This window comes from Colius striatus, chromosome 4 (assembly GCF_028858725.1).
Source record: "Colius striatus isolate bColStr4 chromosome 4, bColStr4.1.hap1, whole genome shotgun sequence".
In the NCBI taxonomy this organism is placed as follows: Eukaryota; Metazoa; Chordata; class Aves; order Coliiformes; family Coliidae; genus Colius; species Colius striatus.
This window is the reverse complement of record NC_084762.1, coordinates 42,643,267-42,666,373: the sequence shown is the minus strand read 5'-3', so window position 1 is coordinate 42,666,373 and position 23,107 is coordinate 42,643,267. Positions and strand designations below refer to the sequence as shown.

At 36.1% G+C, this 23,107-nt stretch overlaps 1 protein-coding gene across 1 annotated transcript in view; it reads right to left on the bottom strand.

Moving 5' to 3' along the window:
- Positions 1-23,107, bottom strand: part of PIEZO2 (piezo type mechanosensitive ion channel component 2) — a 318,044-nt gene that overhangs the window by 246,199 nt on the left and 48,738 nt on the right. The window contains exon 2 of the mRNA XM_061994704.1: positions 17,216-17,311. Coding sequence (XP_061850688.1) covers positions 17,216-17,311 — 96 coding nt within the window. The remainder of the gene's footprint in view (positions 1-17,215; positions 17,312-23,107) is intronic.

Genomic DNA, 23,107 nt, shown 5'->3' with positions numbered 1-23,107 from the left:
TTGATAGTTCGTTCAGCAAAGCATTTGCACACACTGATCTGCACTCCTGCTGCACGGTCAGGAGAAGGATAATCTTTATCAGAAGGCAAAGAGTATTCTTCAGTCATAACAGCAGAGTTCTTCTTCACGTGGATCTTAATTGACGGGGAGCTATTCATGGTTTCCTAAAGTAACAGAACAACTAATTGCTTCAATCTTTACTTACACGGGTATCATATGTAGCAATCTGTATATTGTTTTCTATATTTACATAAGAGATATAGAAACTGCAGTTACAGGAAGATGTCTACCTATGGGATGACTACTGGGTATATAAAGGTACTACTGATGTACTGCAACCATTCAAGTGTGCCAATAAAGGTGTCTTGCACCTTTCCTATGGTGGATCTTGATGCAAACAACCTTAAAGCCTAAACACAAATCATCTATAAATATCCCAGTTGGAGTCATCTAAGCAACAAAAAGCATCACTTTAAAATGATGAATTTTATCATTTAATCAATTTCTAGTTGGTAAACGCTCTGTGGCAGAAAGTATATTGGCCTATGAGACTACACAGACCCTTACACATTTTTGCAATAACAATTATAAATAAAACCAAACAATAATAGCTTAGATTTTTTTCCAGATCTAAAATACATATATGACAAACCCAAACAAAACATAGGGCTAAGTGCAAGTATAATTGTCATGGTGGTGGTGATGGGTGCACTACACTCAAGAATAGCCTAAAATACACATCTTCTGGATAAAGGCATGTGAAACAGCCACAGAAAAACAAAACACTAGTAAGACCTACTTAAGGATGAGGAGCTGGAGATCATATCACAATAAGAACATTTCTACAAGTACAAAGTAATTGAGCGTAGTGAGTATACAGGGGATTCACAGCAAAAACAACAGATTGAGAGATCTTCTGCTCTCCCAGCTTTGCAGCATGCAGTTTTTATTTGACTCCTGTGTAAAATGTGGCAAGTGGCAATCCCTCTCTGCCTTGGAGAGTGTCTGTACCGCAGGAGATAGCATAACGTAATACAGTTAAGCTAAATTGTAGAGAACAGTAACAGTTGCATCAGCAGTGTAGCTGAGTGGCCCACAGTGTGTTTTGCCTAGAGCCAGACTAGCTTCAGGAGCTCAGTTAACCATTTAACTAATTAACATACCTTTACACTTCAGTGCAGCTCACTCAAAACTAATTCAATGTTCTGATAGCATAATACTACAGCTTGCAAGTCTTTAAATTCTAAAAGACTATAGCCAAGATACAAGAAGACTGACTGAAAACTGAAGCTTTCTGCTTGCCATTATCTGCATGCGACCCAAATTTTTCTTTCAGATGCCAGCATCTGCATCTGAAAAAACAAGAAAAAAAAAAGTCAGCAAATTCTGGTTTCCACTTAAAAGTGAATGCTTCCACTATGGACTAAACTTCTCCTTACGGAAGGCTTCTGTTTATCACTTTCTTTCTGATTATACTGAAGCAGAACACTAGCTGTAAACAGAAAGTAAAAAGTCTAAACTAAAAGCAAAGACAGTCACATAACTTTCTCATGGCTAATGTGAAAAGTAACATTTAGCACATCTATTACAAACCAAGCACTTCTTTAGAAAATTTTGTTCTGTTATAAACTTTGATAATGGAAGGCGTTAAATGCCATATCATAGCTTCAATTTCTGTAACTCTTTCCAATTATAGCGCCTCTTGTTTATGAGCTGGACTTGCTCTAGTAACAGTAATGGACCAACTCAGTTAGAACATGCTGGTTTTTATAATATTGTGTATAAACTGAGAATTCTCCAAGTTCAGCATAAAAAACTGAATAGATACATTATTAATTCATGTATACAATGTATCATTATGTTTATATATCCTATGTATTAATCTGTAATTAAAATTAAATCCACACTTGGTTTTTTTGGTTTTTTTTAATAAAAGAACTTGAATTTTGTAACCAAAAGTACTATGCTCAAGAATATGCAACTAGCAATTATTTAAGTACAAACACAGCACTAACTTTCTGAGGGGAAAAAAAATGAAGCCTTCAATATCACTCTAAAAATGTTGTCCTTTATTTCTTTTTTTTTTTTTTTTTTTTGCTATTTCTTCACTTCTGAAGGTGTTTCATACTCTTCATCATAATTTGTGCATAATTACACACTTAACACAGCAGGGTCACCCCACTAGAGAGTTAATACTTACATAACACCTACACTATCAAATTAGGCTATTTTCAAACCTATTGGATCAGTGACATTATCCCAAAAGTCAAAGTAGTGTACAGATTCATGCAGGATAAGAGTCTACTATCCCCAGCTTGAGGAGTTCCCCTTGCTGTGTGAGAACCCAATGACCTCAGAGGAGCACTGCAGTTTGCTTCTAGTCCTTCAACGTCAAGGAGAGCAGGATGAAAAAGAGACTGTCCTGAAACCCTGCAACTATACATGGCTCACAACGGCAGCAGCTAGGAAGGAAAAGACACAACAGTGCCACCTTGCAGAATTAATTTCCGTAAGAAGCTTCTGATCCTCTCAAAAAGCTACTGGTGAAGAAAAAAGCTGTATCAAAAAAAAAAAAAAACCCAAACAAAAATTCCAACCAAAAAACACCAAAAAACAAACAAAAAGGTTTTTAAAAAGGTTTCTTTTCAAAAGCTGGTTTTCCCTACTCATCCCAGCACTTCAGTATGCCTTTGGACCGGCTGAATCAAGCCAAGAAGGACAGTAAGCCCTATTCAAACAAAACTTTTGGCATTAGCGGTATCCAACACAAACTTTGTGACTTTGCACAAAATTCTTCTACAAAATAAACTCAAGCCATTTGCCAGCAATAACCTATATATTGATGTGGTATTAACAGAAACTTGGAGGCTTCATCTAGGAGACAAGCTGTCAACCAACCGCTAATTGGTTTTTATGACATGACTCATAGTTAAGTAATTTCCCAGAATTTAATCACAGGGCACCCAGAAAGATCAATTAAAGAACAGGCTCAGAATTTGTTAGAGCCTGTGTGAAACAGGGTAAGGCAATGACCTCAGCAGCTTTGCCACAGAATTTTATGAATGAACAAAGAAAGGATTTAAAAGGTAAGTTAAACTAATCTTGTGTTTCCTTGCAGATCTGTTCATTGTTTTTCCACAGGAGTGAGATTTTAAATGAAGTAAAAAAACGAAGAATTGTGTGTTGTAGCTACTGTTTATTTTACAGTTTCATTTACACGTGACCATTATGTGTGTGACTTGAATTGATCCATTATTTTTGGCTGTATCTTCCTTTATACCTCTCAATAAAAGGGGTAAATTCCTTTGGATTCTTGTACAAGCATCAAATCACGTTATCAGAATTAATTGTACAGAATTGCCACACACCTCCACATCATTATTAAAATGGTCCAGTTTTTCATACAAAGAATGATAAAATGATATTTTGGTCACAAAATACTATGATTTCCTTTGTCCATTCATTTTAAAGCTTTCTGCACCCTCCTGACTTAATGAAATCTGGAAGTGTTATCCCCCTTTAGATACATCTGTGTGACCTGATCTAGGTGGACCTGCAAGGGGGTTGGACAAGATGATCTCTAAAGGTTCCTTCCAACCCCTACCATTCTATGATTCCTGCTTTCCACTACGGATTGTTTTCAAAAACTGACTGAAAATCACAATAAAACATTCAAAACTATTTTCTTGGTTCTGAAAAGGTTTTATACAAACTTCTCTAATCACCAGGTTTACTCAGCAATGTTGTTGTTCAGTGCAAATTTATAAAATGCAATTCAGATGAGTACTGTACAACTGTGATCAAAACCTCATTCCTTGCCTTTCTATTTTTTGTTTTGCAAAAAGCTCTTCTTCACTGACAGCTCTCAGAAAAGGAGATTAAATGTATTTGCCTGACCAACTTAAGTGAAACAAGATTATATTGAATTAGTCTAAAAGAACTTTCTGGAAATTTCTGGATAATAATATCCAGAAATTTCTGGATATCTACTGTTATTTTAATATAAAAACTATTAAATGTATCATCTTGATTTTTGTTACAATAGCAATTTGGCACCAGACTGAGTAATGCACATTACATGTTAAAACAAGGGGAAAAAAATTAATATAAGAATGAGCTTTGCAGGCACACATATGCTCTAAGAAAGCACAGAAACATTCAAGTTCGTGCTTTGCACCTAAATGAAAATATTTCTTAATTTATTAAAATCTAAATTTATCTTTTGAATAGGACTGTGTTTGTGTTGACTTTTATGTTGATGCTGATGAATATTTCATGAGAAAAGATGGAAAGCTAGGATATGGCAGAGCAAATTAGGAAGAGGCCACATACGTCTGTATCTGCTACTACAAGTTTACATGACTCACCAGAGAAAACCTTCGGCATCTTGAAATTAACATACTTCTTCAGATGAGTGCAGTGACTACTCAGATCCAAGCAGGGTATCAGGTACTGGAGCAGCTCCATTTTGCAATCAAATATATAAGGAGGGGGATATAAAGAAGAGAAGGAATAGCAAAAAGGCAGCTAAGCCAAGCGCATTTGAGATGCGCTTGAGACTCCCTGCTCTGAATTAGAACAGGATGTTAAGAAATTGGCTTGGCGGGGAGAGGGATGCATTTTAAAGTTCTCTGCTTCATCTGGAGGCTGAAGAGAAACATTAGAGTAATGAGAAACTGCACACCTAGCTCTGCATCTACCCCAACAGCTTCATTTTCAAGAGTTCACAGTTCCCTCTAAATCACATTAAGACCAGAGTTTAAATGTTAATTGTTGTGCATGTGCATATTAAGTTTATGCTTCCTTCTCTCTGCAACTAATGGGAATGCTTTTAAATGCCTTTTGTTTGGTTTCTTATGGGCTTACTTGGTTTCTTAATATATTACAGGGCACTTCCTGCGCTGCTTACAGAAGCAAATTTCCCACTGCTAGTGGGAGTCTTCCCTGAGTAAGGTCAGCAGATTTGGTCCCAAGGGAGTGAACTGATCTTTGGGCTTTGCTACCCTGCAGATCTAGCAGAAATCAAAACAGATATCATTCTTGTTTAAAATTTGCTACTATATTATATCCTTCTCAACCACATCATCCAACACAAACAACTAGGAAATGTTTTGCTGCAATAATCCTTTCAATTAAGGCCCCCATTACAGTGAAACAGCTGCTCACTACAATACATCTTTGTCCTGGAACTATTTATTTCCCAGAAAACATTTCTTTAGTTGTTAAGACAGATGCAACAAACCAGATCCACGGAAGTAGCAGAAATCAAAGCAGCAAGCAAAATCTGACCAGCTGAACATCCTTGCATTGAAAAAGGGGTGCTTTCTGTGGCAGTACAATTTATTCATCTGGGATGACAAAAAAGCTCACTCAGTTTAAAGGACATCTGGTGGCTCACTCTCAACATAATGTCAATGAGCTACAACTGAATAGCAGCCTAAGACATCACACATGCAGCATTAAAAAGAAAAACCAAACAAATACAAATCTCCAAAAACTGTCATCTCACTGATCAGTGGTGTTCACATTAGCTCTTAAAAGCCTTTTGGAATGCCTATGTGATAAATATTTGATGGACAACCTCTTGCTTAATGACAGAGTCAGGTGCTGTTGTTGGCATGTGAAGATAAATGAATCAGCACCTTGTTACTGCCTCCTGTTCCACAAATACATGCTCACACTCCCTCAGCAGTCTGATGAATGCTATTTATTTCTTTTACTAACAAGCCCAACCCACATTAAGTGTCACTTCAATATAAACATCAGTGACAAAAAGCATTATCATTAATAATTTAATCCAAGCTTTGTGAGTGCTTGAAAATGGGCAGTTTTCTTGCTGTAAACTCAGTCCCTGTGATTTCAACCCCAGGCAGCTTGCCTAAATTTCAGATAATGGCAACAGAAGAAGGGAACATTCCTCTTCCACTTACATGTTCCCAGTGATTTGAAAACCTTGCCAACTGTGCCTCTGATAACAACCTGCAGTTAGTACTGTAGGAACCAAAGAAATTAAGAGAAGCACCTTCAGCTCAGAAGCTGAAGATGCCCTAGAGAAGCAAGATATTAAGCACTGAGATCAGCACTGTATTCCTGTTTTCTAGCAGGAGGTCCAAATCCAGCACTCTCTGACAGGAACTCAGACTAAGTAGGGTTCCAGATCTATGGAACCTCCATAGTTATTTGTCTAGATTCTGATGAAGATGACAGAGCCTGTATCACTGAGTACCAAAGGCTTGGAACAATCAGTAGTACTCCTGGTAAACAGTCAAGAATTTGCTACCTAGTTCTCCTTTTACTCTCAAAGCTTTGTAAAAAAAGTAGTTAATAATCAGTATCTATGTGTATCTGGCTTCTTGTTCATCCACTTTGCACCAAGGACTAATTTCTGTGCTCATGAAAGGAATAAACTGCACTAGGTGATCAAGATAAAAACATCTTAAACTACAAAAAAAAGAGAAAAGAAGGCAGACTACTTCAAGAGAAGAAAAGATATAGATAAAGCCCTGTTACTCTTAGAGTGGAGATCATCTATGAGGATCTCTATGACACAAAAGTAGTGTTGATCTTCAAAGAAGTAACACCAATCCAGACCTCTACCTGAGGCTTTTCAAATTCCTGGGGGTTTCAGGCTCTGGATTCAAATCCATTATAGACACAGGAAAATCCAAAAAAAGTCAGGCTCAGCTCTGAAGTCCAATAAAAGAGGTTTTGATATCTATTGAATACTGTGCTCCAGAGTCAGTATTATTTTGTCATAATACTCTCCTATCAATAGATGTACAATACTCTTCCACAAGTGAGGAAGGAATCCAGAAGGAAAAAAAAACATTCCATGATCAGCATTTAATATGAGGATGCAGGAGATGCCTCTCTTGCTGGCTAATACAGTCCAGGGTTCACTTAATGCTTCTGCTAAAGTTTCTTCAGACATCATCTAGTTGACTGAAATACTGTGTGGTAGATTAAGGACATGCCTTCAAACAAAGAAACAGCAGCAGAATAAATGGTAAAAGCTACACTGCCTTTAAAAAAAATGCACAGTGTTTTTATTAGAATTCCTCTCAAGTACAGGTTGGCTGAAATAAGAAAAACTCAAAATGTACTTTATACTTTTCCTATTCTTTTTTATTTTCCAAAACTAAACATAATGCTCTTATACAACTGCTCCTCTAGCATAAATGAATTTAGAGTTCTTGTCATTTTTGAACTCTTCAGTACAGTACCAATAACCACAATAACGTTCCAAAGCCTTAAGCAAATCACCAGAAAGTTAATTTGGCTCAATGTAACATAACTTGCTCACTCTCCCTGCAATACTTGACGTGTGGACAGAAAGACTGTGCAAACTATCTGTTAATCATTTATACACAGATTTACTGGAGACATTGAGCAAATTGTTCCAGTAACATGGATTTAAAGGCATCAGCTGGGACACCAATTCTACTTTCCACCATCACAAGTGACCAAAGGATATATTCTGCTTCAGAAACAGATCATATTCCACTTTAAAATTAGATGAGTCCTTACATGTACTGTTCTGACACCAAGGAAACTCCTGATCTATGGTCCACCATGTATACAGTCTTTAGATGATGTGCCAGTATCTTTATTAACCCAAAAAGCCTTTCTCCTTCTTGACTATCCCCTCATCCAAATTTCCTCTTGCAGATTGCAAACAAATAAAAAGATATGAGATGTTCTGTTTCCTTCTCACTCTTGTATACTAACATCTCTTGTATGTTAACATGTTTCTTTGTTTCAGTCACCACACTGCCCTTCTCAGTAGTTTGAATTCTTATTAAAACATTAACCCAGTTGTTTAGTACAATCCAATTTTAGAAAAGGCATTTTCATTTCTTTTTCCCAATTGCTTTAAGATATTTTTTTTCTCTTCAAAATTTATTCCAAAATTTGGAAAATACATGTTCACGGGAATTCATATACAAGGTCATTTTCCCTTTTTTCCAGCATTTGAGCTAATATTTTCATTCTTCAATCTAGGATATCACATTCACTTTCAGGAGAGACATTAGAGAGTCTTCAAAACTTAAGCATTTAAAGCCCCTTACTTCTCACATACAATAGTTTTCCTCTTCCCACCTCCTTCCCATCAGACATTTTGCCTTGTGTTTAACAGTACTGATCTTTCTCCAAAACTGACACACACTCCTGTTCAAAGTTTTGGCCATGCTCAGATGATATTTGATTCCTACTTTGTCCCTACAGCATTACCAGCCCTGTCTTTTTATTATTTTATATTCATATAGAAAAGCACATTTGTATCCCTTGTTTCAGTTTCCTTTGCAGAGTTTAACTCAGCTTAACTTCTGGCAAATTCTATTTCATTCCAGCACTTGTTGACCTCTGAGATGATTTCTTTATGGATTATTCCCCTTTTATTCACTCCTGGCAAACTCTCTGTTTATACTTAATGTTCTTTGTGGGACTGGGTGGTCAGCAAGTTAGGTCTGGAGTTCACTCCTAGAAGCCACTAGTGCTTAAGATGGGAATTCTACAAAGGTTGCTGTATTTTCAACTAGAAAATATCACCACATTCAAATGCTTGAACTCTTCAGTCACTATCTAGTTTCCATAAACTTACTTTGCACTTAAGGTTAAGAAAATGTTAAAGATTGTGTTTTGTTAACTTTGGATCTGAAGAATACTGATGACCAACTCTCTGACGTCCTTAGTCCCTCCAAAACCAAGTCATAGGTCTGTAATTGTTTGATAAGTTGTTTACATTAAGGAAATATTTGCTTGTATGATTATTAGGATCATTCATCCTCTAAATTACAGTAAAATTACAGTATTTTGTAACAATCCCATGTTGATTTTCTCCTCTAGTATTATCTGAATCCATCCAGACCTTACCAATCTCTTACCTTCCTCCTGCAACGTAATTTTGCTTCAAATGATTCTACCATAGATGTAGCTTCAACAATATCCCTCCTACTTCTCCACAGTCTGCTTACTGATGAACAGAGCCAAGAGGCTATACCACTATAACCACTTTTTATTTCTGTTTTATCTCTTATACTGTACAGCTTTTGACAGAGTTCAATCAAGACATAGAATCATAGAGTGATAGGGTTGGAGGGGACCTTTAGAGATCATCTAGTCCAACCCACCTGCAGAAGCAGGTCCACCTAGATCATCTCAGCAGAATTGGCATAATGAAACTTTGCTACACTAAAGGCTGGTTCATTCCTGCTATGTGAAGTAGGGGATATGAGAAAGGGGCATCACTGAGACACAGTCTCTCGCTTGTTGCTGTGCTATGCAGGCTGAGCAGCAGCAGGGAGGCAAAGGTTGCATCTCACACTACCATACTCCTACGGAACCAGCATAGCTGAAGCACAGCACTATCACAGCTACAGTGGACAGCAGAAGGAGAAACTGCATCCTTTGTTGATGTCTAAAGCCTGAATGTGCTTCTAAATACTGACTGAAAAAATAACCTATCACATTTACAACCAACAACCATCAAGATTGCTCTGCAGAGCTGTTATTTCAAACATGTGGATCCTAGCTAGAATGTACATAAGTAATGCACATATCTTGATTTCAGTAAAGCATTTGACACTATCTCCCGCAGCATCCTCGCAGCAAAACTGAGAAAGTGTAGGCTGGATGATCAGGTAATGAAGTGGATTATTAACTGGTTGAAAGGAAGAAGGCAGACAGTTGTGATCAATGGGGCAGGGCCTAGTTGGAGACCTGTATCTAGTGGAGCCCCTCAGGGATCAGTGCTAGGACTGTTGAATATCTTAATTAATGACCTTGATGAGGGAACAGAGGGCACTGTGAGCAAGTTTGCTGATGATACTAAACTGGCGGGAATGGCTGACACACCAGAAGGCTGTGCTGCCATTCAACGAGACTTGGATAGGCTGGAGGGTTGGGTTGGAGAGAAATCTAATGAAATTCAACAAGGGCAAGTGTAGTGTTGCATCTGGGAAAGAATAACCCCATGTACCAGTACAATTTGGGGAATGAGCTCTTAGAGAGTAGGATAGGTGAAAGGGACCTGGGGGTCTTGGTGGGTAGCAGGATGAGCATGAGCCAGCAATGTGCCCTTGTGGCCAAGAAGGCCAGTGGCATCCTGGGGTGTATTAGAAGGGCTGTGGGCAGTAGGTCGAGAGAGTTTCTCCTCCTCCTCTGCTCTGGAATATTGTGTCCGGTTCTGGGCCCCTAAGTTCAAGGAGGACAGGGAGCTGCTGGAGAGAGTTCAGTGCAGGGCCATCAAGATGATGGAGAGGAGCATCTCCCTTACGATGAAAGGCTGAGGGAGCTGGGGCTCTTCAGCTTGGAGAAGAGAAGACGGAGGGATGACCTCATTAATGTTTACAAATGTAAAGGATGGGTGTCAGGAGGACAAAGCTAGGCTCTTCTCAGTGATGTCCAATGATAAAATAAGGGGCAACGGGTACAAGCTGGAACAAGGAAGAATTTCTTCACTGTGAGGACGATGGAGCACTGGAACAGGCTGCCCAGATGTGTTGTTGAGTCTCTTTCTCTGGAGATATTCAAAACTCACCTGGATGAGTTTCTATTTGACCTACTCTAGGTGGTCCTGCTCTGGCAGGGGGTTGGACTAGATGGATCTTTTGAAGTCCCTTCCAATCCTTAAGATTCCGTGATTCTGGGATAAAATTACGATAATGAACAAAAAAAAAATATACATCCCTGTTCATCAAAATAAACACGAAAGAATTGTGTGACTTTTCAATCTTTTAAATATGCCAACACACTAAAAAATAAGCAATTTAACTCAGAGAAATTCTTGCTTCATGATAAAGAGGACATTAGAAATTTTTAAAATTGAGTTTTTCTGGTGTACTCAGCACCATTCTCTTTCTATAAAGATCTGCGGGCTGACTAAGCAGTATTAGGATTGCAGTACTATGTGATGTGTACTTAATCATATTCTATAGCTTAAGATGCTGTTATTTTTATACTATTTTGTAAAATTAATGTTCATATTTTCATTATTTTATTAAATTTAAAAGCATACCACAAGTTCACTCCAAATTTTAAGTCTTTTCACATCCACAGTAAGCCTAAACCAGAATCAGAATTTAAGAAAGTATGCACATTCAGGACAGCACTCTTGTCAGCGCTCAACTTTACAGCTGAGTCTGAAGCACACTTTCTCTCCTTGTCTTGAACTAACTTGTGTCAGAAAATTCTCCTTAGGCATTGGTATTTTTCATTAGGAAGACTGCTAGCTTATAGCAAACTCTTTAAATTTATTATATTGCTTCTAGATTAGATTCCCATTTCTGCACTTTCACCTTCATAACAATTATGAAAGTTTTATTTTGCATATACTTCCTGGAAAGGAAGAAAATTGCCTAATTTTCAACTATTTTAACAAGAACACAAAAGACAGGCTAGAAAAGTAACCTTCACAAAAGGTATAAAGTAAAATTGACATTATTTAGGTGTTTCATGTAGCTTAATGAGCAGGCAAAAGAAAAAAAAAAAAAAAAAAAAAGAATGTTTTCACAATTACTTCCAAGAACAAAAATTTCAGAAAGGTCTTACTCCCACTACATAAATTTGCGTTTACCTGTACCTTGGGAAGAAAAGAGAGCTTTGTTTTGGCTCCAGTTTTTCATTTGCTGATGGAGTTAAATTAAACAATGTTAATTAAACAATGATATATTCAGTCTGAAGTTGACTATCCCCTACCCTGGTGAAGGATAGAGTTCAGATCAACTTGAAACACTGAAGTAACTAGAGAAATCACTTCAAGATCAATCTAAACTGATTTTTTTTTTTCCTGAAAGAAACTCAATATTTAAGGAGAAATATTTCTTTAAAATAATTAATACAAAAACTAATTCAGCTATAAAAGTGCTCAGCTTTACAGTGAAAACTTGTCTTTAAAATGGCTTTTTTTCCCCATTGAATTATTTCCACCACCATTTCCCCTCCCCAAAAAAAAATGACAGCAATCTAACTGCAAGCACCTTATTTCAAAGCCCCTTAAAGAATTCTTGCCCTTTATACTAAGAGGCCTACCCTTTTTTCATTTGAATCTTTCCAAAGGTTCACAGTCATTAATAACTACATTAAAAAGCCTATGTCAACTATTTAATTGCAAGTCAAAATAAATCTCTAATTATCTTCTCCTCCTGGCTTCTCAATTCATTGCCTCAACTCTGATGGCTTTGCTTTGCTTCCAAAGATTCAACCAACATGTTGCTGAGTTTCTTCCATACCCAGGTTAAAAAAACATTGCCAGCATGTATATAATAAACAAAACCAAAAATAAGTGACTAATCCTGTAATCAACCACTAAATTTGAGTCTCTGCTTACAATTTCTTCTGTGGAAGCCAAAAAGTAAAACAGCCCAAGATCTGGATTCTATCTTCTTAGTATGGAATATCCTATTTGGGAACAGAGGTATAAGAAAGGCACAGGTATTCGTTATCGTACTAGCAACATAAGACAAATACAAGACTCTGTACCAAATGCTTATCATGCAATGCTTTGTAATAGTTCACTTACCCTTAGTTCAAAAGGGTTTTAATTCATTTCATAAGAAAATATTTTGATAATAAATAGTGAGAAAGCACATTATCAATTAACAGAAATGTTCACTAGCGTGTAAGATGTAGAAGGATTTCTGAAGTTGCTTAATGTAAAGACACATCTTCATTTTCACTCATCCATTGCTAAAACTTCCATGAATAAGTACTTCGGGATTTTGGCCATTGATTATAACATGCTTCATTGTTCATTCCCAAGAGAATACTTATAATCTTGGAGGTGGAGAAACCTATCCAAGATGCATTATTTTGAGCCAAAGAATGTTTATGTAGCAGCCTGGCACACCTCCATAAGAAAACAAATGCCCAATGCAGTGTAAATCCCATTTTTAATTGCTAAAAAGCAATTTCTGAGTTATAAATAAATCTTCATACTAATGCTTTGGGCTTCTACAAGGAAACTCAGTAGTTCCAAAGACATCTTAAAGAGTTCTTCCATCTTCTTTAATCAACATCTCTATTATTGCCTGGAGTACTTTCTATTGAGCACTTAAATATAACAGGTAATAAATCACTTTCAAAAAAAGGAATATATCTTCTTCGTGGCTACATAAGTAAAAGATGGATGAAACGCTTCTCAAAAGTATGTAAACATTTAGTAAATCTAAAAAGGTCAAAACTCAAGTTGCACCACTCCAAAACAATGAAGATTTTTCATTAAAAAAGGCTTTATGCTTTAAAGATGTTATAAAACATATCCCTTTCCAGTGTAGCACCTGTATTAGCTACATGATTTGTTTATTCCAGCAAGTCTTATTAATAATACTGCTCTGAAAATTAATAGAGATGATTTAAATGGAAAAGACCGAAAAGTTTAAGGATTTTTTTCACATTTTTGAGACATAGAAAGGCAGGTAAGATTGCAAACATCACCTTTCCCAGTAGTAGATATGAAAAACTACTCCAATCTATCTGTTACTAAATTTGTTCATTTTTTTTTCATTCTTTAAATATTTCATTCTTTGTTGATAGCTCTGTATTACAACTTTACCTGTCACATTTGTCATCAGTAGGACATGGTTTTAACCAGGACTAAGGAAGGAGAGGAACTTTGTTAAAACTTTTTTAAAACACATCTTGAAATTCGTTATTTGGTTCATCTGGGGGATTTAAAAAATATTTTCAAGTGACTTCTGCATATACACTTAGAGCAGCAATTCATGTGCAAGCAATGTTCAGAAAGATTTGGAAAGCTAAACCTGAAGCTCCTTCAGAACAGAACATCCAATAATATAGAAAGGACCTCACTCAACCATGAACTTTTCAGTGCAAGAACTTAAAATTGAGAGCTTAACTGTCTTTTTTTCTGTTTCACAAGTATCACATGACTTAATTCCGAAGACTTAATATCAGAAGACTTCATTCAGAAGACTTAATATCATGCAATGTAGATGAGGTCTAAAATTAGGCATCCAATTTAAGATTTTTTGGACTCACAGGAGACTTAAATGGTCAACTCTGAGCACCATCATGAGATGCCTACTTCTATTTAGTAAATATATGTTTACTTAATGCATAATCTAAAGCTAAGTATAAAAAGATTGCTAATAAAACAGATGCATTACTGAACTGTTAAGTATATACAGGAGCACTGTTCACATAAGGAAATCAAAACAATATTTGTATTTAAGAAATTGCCATATTCATTTGATCAATACTCCCCTGAAACATCTTGAGCTATATTTGGTGATCCAAATTTGCCACTGCTACCCCTTTGAATCTTGTGATTTTGTGCAGACTATTCCAAATCATAAGCCCTTTCATATCTCCAAAACCAACTCCTCTGTTCCATTTCTTTACCATGTTTTCAACTATGCTCAAAGTAATACTCAATGAACAACTACTATGGTTTGAATATTGTTCATCATTTTATCAAGCTATGCATTTTTTAAAACATAACTTTTACTGATCTGAGTACTGTGCTAAGTTCAGTATTTCAATACAGCAGAGACAAGCTTTGTCACAGTGAGTAATATCTTAATTCAGAAGCAATCCCATTCTTTTTGCCATTCACGTAAGCAGAGTCAGTAAAATCTAGCCCATATATGAAATTAACTGATTACCACCCCCCCACCTTTTTTTTTTACATGATGACTGGCTACAGAGTCTTATTAATCAGAAATTATGACATGAAATAAAGGAAAGTTAACAAAACTAAATGCAAACTTGTGTTTGTTAAGAAGAAAAGACATGTAAACCAGTTATTTAGTGCTGCATTTTAAATGAGTCATTGGCCAAGACAGGGCAAATGCATGTAGTCATGTTTTATTACTATGTAACAACAGCATGAATAAGCCTTTGTGAAGGACAAGGACATAATTACAGTAGATATTAGACTCAAAGAAAAAAGATCACTAATACAACAATCTCACAGTCAAAGAACTGGAAACTAGGCTGCCACACAGTTTACCACCTGTAATCTCCAGAGAACTAGGCAAACAACCAGTTCCCGATTACGGAGATAATTCATTTAGAAAATCAATGCTAAAATCACATGGCTTTACAATACCAAGAAGTATCTGCCTTAGAAGCAGTTCCCATCAGCAACCTTTGAAAAGGCAGTCTAGTTTTAAATTACTCCTGCATACAAGAAATGTTATTTGCAATTATTTTTTTTACACAATTGTTTGCAATATGAATGCATATTTTCTGTTTAATCAGCTTTGTAATCACTAGTTTCAAGGATTATAAATAACAGAGTTGAATAAGAGTGTTAACCAAACAAATTTTCAGCTGCACATAAATGGTCATGAATATATTCAGCCAGCTTCATGGACAATTAAGTTTTCTGCAAACAAAACATTCAGATAAATCTTAAATAACTCAGTATTTCAGCTCTAACTGAAGGAGATGTCTCCTATACTTTATAAGACATTGATATTTCCAGCTGGCAGATAGTATCTTAAAACAAAACAAATATATTTAACATATGCAGAGGCAGGAGACTGTGCCTCATCTCCCTGATTACTTTATCTTAGTAATTACATTTTAAGGAACATTAAATATTTAAGGAGACAAAGAAAAAAATACTCATTAAGCTTTAAACACCATCTAAAATATTCCAGCAGGTATTTTTTTCCCCCAGAGTTTCTAATCTTTTATGTATCTGATAAAATTTACATTAATCTAGACTCACACTGTCCATTCATGACTAATTTCTACTTCTATAGCCTGGAAAATCCTTAAGCTTGGTAGAACAAAGTTACAGAAGTTCAGTAACTGGAAAGCATGAGGTGGCCACCTGGGAAAATAGACTGAAGTGCAAGAGATAGGAATGTTGGTCAGAGGTTGTGACTGGGGAGTTGAGTGGGACAGGAGGAGATGAGGAAAGGAAAGATTACTGGAGGGAAGACTGGAAAACCCAAAAGAATAAAAAACTTAAACAAAAGCAGCAAAATTTCAGGGAAAAAAATGATAACTTGAATAAAAGATAAATAGAAGATTGAGAAATAAAAGAAAAAATAGAAAACACAAGTAAAATATATAGCCATATAGTGGATTTGGGAGTTTTGTTTGTTTGTTTGTTTGTTTAAAAAAGTTTGTTTTACTTAACTTTTGACTCTGATTTACTCAGGATTTGTCTCGATTTATCTAAAACAGTTATAAATTTCCCCTTTCTTTTCCATCCTCCTACATGAAACAAAATCCCTCAATACTTTCTAGAAAGATACACCTAGACACACAATTTTAAAAAGTGAAAAGAACAGTAAGCCAAAATGGTTACACTCAGAAATAATTAATTTATATAATAAATTAATTTTCATGAACACATCAAAAAGTCAAGAGAAATGTAATGCAGTATGAAACACAATATGGGGAAATTATCCACAGTCCTAAGAAAGCCTTTTTCTCTGAAGAAAAATTGACTCCCAACAGTGATGCAAACTAGATGGTTTAGCATCTATGAAGTCACACCAGAGTTAGTCTTAATCAAATAGAGTTTGTTAGACTCTAAAAGAGAGAATTGGGAGGTCTTTTCACTGTAACTCTGGCATCTAGAAAATGTCTATGTTTATCCTACTGTCACTACTTCTGGCACAGAATGGGCAGCAAAAATAAACCTCACAAAACCAACAAGGTAACTGTGTATTATCTAAGAAGCTACACCCAAATTCTCATGAGCACTTGCCTCTCAATTGCCTGTTTCAGCACTTTTTAAAAATAAATTTTAACTCACACCTGGGCACTTTCTGATGTTCCATTCTCATACTGTCCTTGTAGCTTTCTCCTGTAAAATCACTAACAGTCGTACCTAGAGTGAGATTTCCAACCTTTTGTGCTTACTTTATTTATATTTCAGCTCTATTTTTGATGGCTCCAATTGATATCTATACAATCAACATAAATTAAGTTCATCCAAATGGTATAGAACCTCAACAGAAAACAATGTATTAGTCTTAGATTGACTGGTAGAAACTGGATGAAAAAATGGTGTGAGGAAGCAAAAGAGCATGGCAAGACATGGTACAAGTGTAGGAATTAAGGCATCAAATAAAAAGGCTAATCAAATCTTTGAACTTAAATACTTTGTGAAGACAGCTTCTTCACTAAGGAGTGAGAGATCTGAACTCTATAGCTAACAGAATAAACCTCAGAAACATCCTAATACTGTGTCCACCACACATCCTGAAGAACTAAACAGTGAGCATCTTACCTTGCATCGTTGTTTTTGTGGGTTCTGAAAACAGAGGAATGAGCAGGAGGTAGATGAGGTAGACAAAGGAGAGCCCATTGTAACGGAAAGCACAGGCTAAAACGAGAGCAAAGAGGAAAAGAATATGTTGCTAAATCAATATAGGTTAATCAAATTCAGTAGCTCAAAACATTTCCCATTTGAGTTCACTATTTACCTTACCAACTTTTTACCATATATTTAAACCATTTCTACACAATTATTCAAGTTTGTGTTTTAAATAAATAATTAAATGCACTTCTGAAATATTTTCACAGTAACATCTATTCAGTAAACAGTGCATCCAAACTACAAAGACTTTGTCCAAAATGATAGGCAAACTTTTTTTTACTTTCATTATACACAACTCAATATAACTTTCCCCACAAAAATTTATAGGAATGTATAAATCTATATTTATGGGATCTCTTTAAGACACTACATACAAGTTCAATACATTACAGTTAAGGATGATCAATTAAGAAAAATGATTACGTATATTCAGAGTCCGAAATGCAGCATGGCTGAAATCATCAGTTACCCTTAAAACAGAAATGTCTTTAAATCATTACAGGGGTCTTTGAATTTTACTATTACTCATTTGTTTACTCTTATAAAGTTCTTCTAGTGAAAAAAACATGAACTAGAAATGAAAAAAAAAAGGCTTCATGGCAACTTGCAACTGCAATTATACAAGTTTTTCTGAAGAGTGGAACTACTCTGCTAACGTGATCAAACAATTCCTTTTCTATTTTGAAAACTTAGTGTAAGAGTATTTTCCTGAAAATATCGGGGTCAGCAGGCCATTAAATTGAGCAGCAATATTGCTACAGCCAAGGCACATCTTTTCAAAGAATGTCATGGATATTATCTTCTGAAACAGGAGTATACGGACTTCCATACAGAAAGGATAAAAACAACACAAAATTACAAAGTAATCTGTAATTCAATTGTACAGCAGATGTTGAAATATATAAGACCTACCACATTCAACCATGAGGTAAGCCAACTGCAGAGGGGTCAGGAGACGAATTAACCTCTACATTTAGTTACTAATGAAATGTAACTAATGTCAATCAAGTCTTCTAAACTATATCCAAAACAAGTTCATTTTGGAGGACAGATACAGCCTTAATCCTGCCAGGAATGTGTGTTCAGAAAAAAAACAAGTTTCTCCAGTCACCACTTCATAAAATTTCATGGAAACTATACCGGAAATGAGTTGACAACTTATGTAGTAATTGGTCATAATCCCCATAATCACTCTGTTCATTTTAGTTATAAATACAAACCTGAGAAGCCTATTAACAAACAAATCCATACAACAGCTATAATTTTTGTTTCCTAAAATAACCAACATTTTGAACAACCAACACAAGTTCCTGATAGAAAGACTCTGAATTTAGACTCCATGTCTGCAAGAAACACGGAGAAGTCTGGCAAGAAGGAAGTACAAGAAACACCTATGCTTTACTTCTAAACTGATATGATTCTGCCAAAATCCTTAAAAAAAAATAATGTCAAGGACTACAAAATCCATTGAAGTTTGACAGAAGTTTTATCAGAGTGAAATCCAGAATGCTTAAGAGCAGCTTCTCATTTGCCTCTAAGAATTTTAACTCAGATTGCTCCTGTCACTTATTACTTAAGTTCCCTTTATAGTCACAGCTTTTAAAGGTCATCTAAAGACTTAACCTATGCTTGTAACTAAGAAAAACTGCTGGGAGCTATCCCACTGGGAATTCTTCCAAGCGATTATGAGAGCTTTAAAGTGAATGTAATTGAGGACCCAGCCCCACTATTATGCATCTACTCCCAGGATCTCTGCAGAGTAGCACACATGGTGTGTGATGTCTGTTAGTGGCCTTCTTGGAATGAAGGGCAATGACAGAGGACATTCCTGAGATCAGACAAATCCATAAATCAACGTTTTTTCAACTTTAATTGGGGTGGAAGGAAGTTTTTTGGCATTCATAGAAAAGGTATGATAATAGTTCAAGGCTGATGAAAAGTCTGAAGGCTTTTCCACTTCACGGGGAAGGATCAATGTTTTCAGTTATTCTGGGAGCAAAATAATAGTATTAGTGAATAATACTATTATCAAGTTATTAAAAGGATTGTGTCAATGAGCTCTTAGTCATGTTAAATGGCTTACTTGATTACATGGCAATATTACACACATTTTATTCTTTCTGCAGAATTCAGCTTGCTACACTTCTTGTAGACCACCTAGCACTTGGCTTTCTCAGTGGAAAGACTGAAAAGAGCTACCATGTGCATTAGATACCACCCTTTATTAGCCACACAGCAATATCTTGCTAATATGTCAACTATTTAGAACCTCCATTTATACCATTCTGTCCTCCAGTAAGCTAGTAACCTTGGCGAGACACTGCCTGGAAAATCTACGTTTATTTCAGCAGTTGCAAGAGCACCAGCAATACATGTCTCAGAATTATTAAATTAACTCCTCCAAACTCAGATGCAACATTTTTTACTATTCCCTACTGCAACTATTTCACTATTTCCATATTGTATATATCTCATTTTGCTGAAGAGATTAGTGCCTTAAAAAGCTAACATGCCAGAAAAAAGAGCCATGATTGGACATATTTTTAGCAACATTAAACATTAGAAAACAGTAGGTGCACTGTATTTGCATATTTACACTGCACTGCAACATTATTTGTCAAATATATGTAACCCTAAGTTATGAGTATCAGAACTATCTAGAACACGTTCCTAGCCATAAAAGCACTGATCACCACCACTGATACCAGAACAAAGGATGATCCAAAAAAGCAAATGAACCCATCCTCTGCAATCCTTCTGGCACTCACAAAGGTCTCCTTTTGCAAACACAGCTGTACAGAAACATCCATCCCAGTGTAAAATGCCATTTGAGGTCAATGGAATTTCACAAACACAAAACACACCTACATAAATTAATTTCTTGGCAAACCAAGAGGTATAGACATTTCTGGATAATTAGGTTTCATTGGTCAATTTGCACTATTAAAATTAATGTAATTTTAGAATTTCAGGCTTGTTACCTCTTCTCAAACTTGTCTAATAGATTAATGAAATTAATTTTGGAGGAATTAAAATATATTTACCTCAAAATTTACTGCTTTCTATTTTTAGACCTGAGAAGATTGTGTTCTGAAAAGCCTTTTTTCTCTGCAACTACATAAACGGGACTATTAACAGAGATTATTTCTCCAAACAAATCTTCCTGTATATATTTTTTCACTTAAAGTGTCCTGCAGAAACAGAAAACTAGTGTGATGCAATTCAGTAAAAAGATTATCTTCCCTAAACTGAAAATGTTAATTTTATTGGTATCCAGGAAACCCTTTAGTTTCTCAGTTTCAGAAGCATGGATTTGCCTAAAATGAACACTTAAAGAAGCTTAAATAGGTAAATATACAGTATACACAAAGTCAACAAACATTTAACTTCTCTTAAGTCCTTTCAAACCGCATTTCTCACCATGTTTTCTAAAAGCCTCTGGGAACAAAACTCCAGAAATGCAATTTTCATCTCTGAAGTTGTGCTAATGTTCAAAGTCCCATGACAGCAGCATCCAATAAAGACATATTGATATATGGCATAGTAGGATATCAGAAGCAAATTTATCTTTTTTTATAATTAGCTCAAGTACTATAGGGCATTTTCCCTTGGGTAGCAAGAAAAGAGCATTTCAAGAAAAAATAAGAGATCGACTTCTTCATTCCTGGCTGTTGGAAATAGTTCTGGTTTAATGCATAGAGTGCTAAAAAATATTACTTTTAAAGACGAGGTCAGAATATCATCTGAGATAAAACTATGACATCATCTAAGACAAAACTATCTTTAAGCCATTGCAGTCAGAAAGAAATATATGATGAAAGAAGTCACATGCAGAAGTATAACATTTTGACAAAACACTGATGTGTAAGTTATCTGTAGCAAAAAAAAAAAATACAGCTATAGAATATTTCATCTTTCTATCATCCAGTCACTTGTTCAAACAAACAAGTCACAAATTAAAGGTATGGTGAAAGAGAAAAACAGTTAACATATCCATAATTCACTATCTTGCTATATGTAATACATATCTTTAAAAAAAGTCATGCACAAATTAAAAATCTCTAAAGCCTGCTCTGGGAGCAATAGAGAAATCAGGTCTGAACACTTAAACCTTGCAATGAAAAATCAGTTTGAAAATATTTTTACAAGATTTCTTAGGAAGTGAGTGTAATAATTACCTTACACAGGTAAAATTACTTAGGTAATAGAATTAATTTTATTATAACACAAAATCTTTAATATTGTGCTACAGTCACTGCAGCAAATAGTTGTACACAAGCCTTAAAAAAAGTCTGAAGTGCGGAACACTGTTATTAACATAATGATCCATAACTTTATCAGATCCATGAGTTTATCAGAACACATTAGTTTTAAGAACTCCTAGATAGTCTTACACAGGAACTGAGTTATTTTCTTCTTGACATTACATCTGGGAACTTATAGACTGCTAATATTTTAGGGGCTGCTTGTACATTTCTTAGCATAGTCAATAAAAACAGTCAATATTTCAGTACTAAAAGAAGACATTCTTTATTGTTTGGCTTTTTTTTCCTGAACTAAAAAAAAATGAAACGGGCATTTCACTAAGATTTCACAAAGTCATTGTCTAGAACACTGTGAAAAGGATATACTCTTAAGTGAGATACCTTTCAAAATGATGTTTCCTTTGCCTTTATTAGACAAGACATTTTTACATGCTGCAGACTGCAATACATTCAGTGGAGTTCCACAGGGATTGGTTCTGGGGGCAGTCTTGTTCAACATCTTCATCAACGACATGGATGAAGGGACAGAGTGTACCTGCAGCAAGTTGGCTGGTGACACCAAACTGGGAGGACTGGCTGATTCCCCAGAAGGCTGTGCTGCCATTCAGAGGGATCTCAACCAGCTTGAGAGTTGGGCAGAGAGGAACCTCATGAGGTTCAACAAGGACAAGTGCAGAGTCCTGCACCTGGGGAGGAACAACCCATGCATCAGTACAGGCTGGAGTTTGTTGACCTGCTGAAGAGCAGCTCTGCAGAGAGAGATCTGGGAGTCCTGATTGATAATAAGCTAAATATGAACCAGCGATGTACCCTCGTGGCCAAGAAGGCCAATGGCATCCTGGGATGCATCAAGAAGAGTGTGGGCAGCAGGTCAAGGGAGGTTTTTCTCCCCCTCTCCTCTGCCCTGGTGAGGCCTCATCTGGAGTCCTGTGTCCAGTTCTGGGCATCCTCAGCTCAAGAGGGACAGAGAACTTCTGGAGAGAGTCCAGTACAGAGCCAGCAAGATGATCAGGGTCCTGGAACATCTTTCATATGAGAAAAGGCTGCGGCAACTTGGGCTGTTTAGTCTAGAGAAAAGGAGACTGAGGAGGGGATCTTATTAACATTTACAAATATCTAAAGGGTGGGTGTCAGGAGGTTGGAACATCACTTTTTTCTATAGTAGCTAGCAACAGGACAAGGGGTAATGGGATGAAGCTGGAACACAAAAAGTTCTATTTAAATGTAAGGAAAAACTATTTCACTGTGGGGGTGAGGGAGCAGTGACACAGGCTGCCCAGAGGGGTTGTGGAGTCTCCAACCTTGAAGGTCTTTAAGACCCACCTGGACATGTTCCTATGCGACCTGATCTAGGTGGACCTGCTTCTGCAGGGGGGTTGGACTAGATGATCTCTAAAGGTCCCTTCCACAATTTATGGCTTCTTAACGAACACAGAAAACGTTTGCCCAAACTATTTCAGTTTGAACCATATCTTTTATGCAGAATTAAAAAAAAAATATTACCCTAGCTGAAAAATTTAATTCGTTCTTAAGGTAG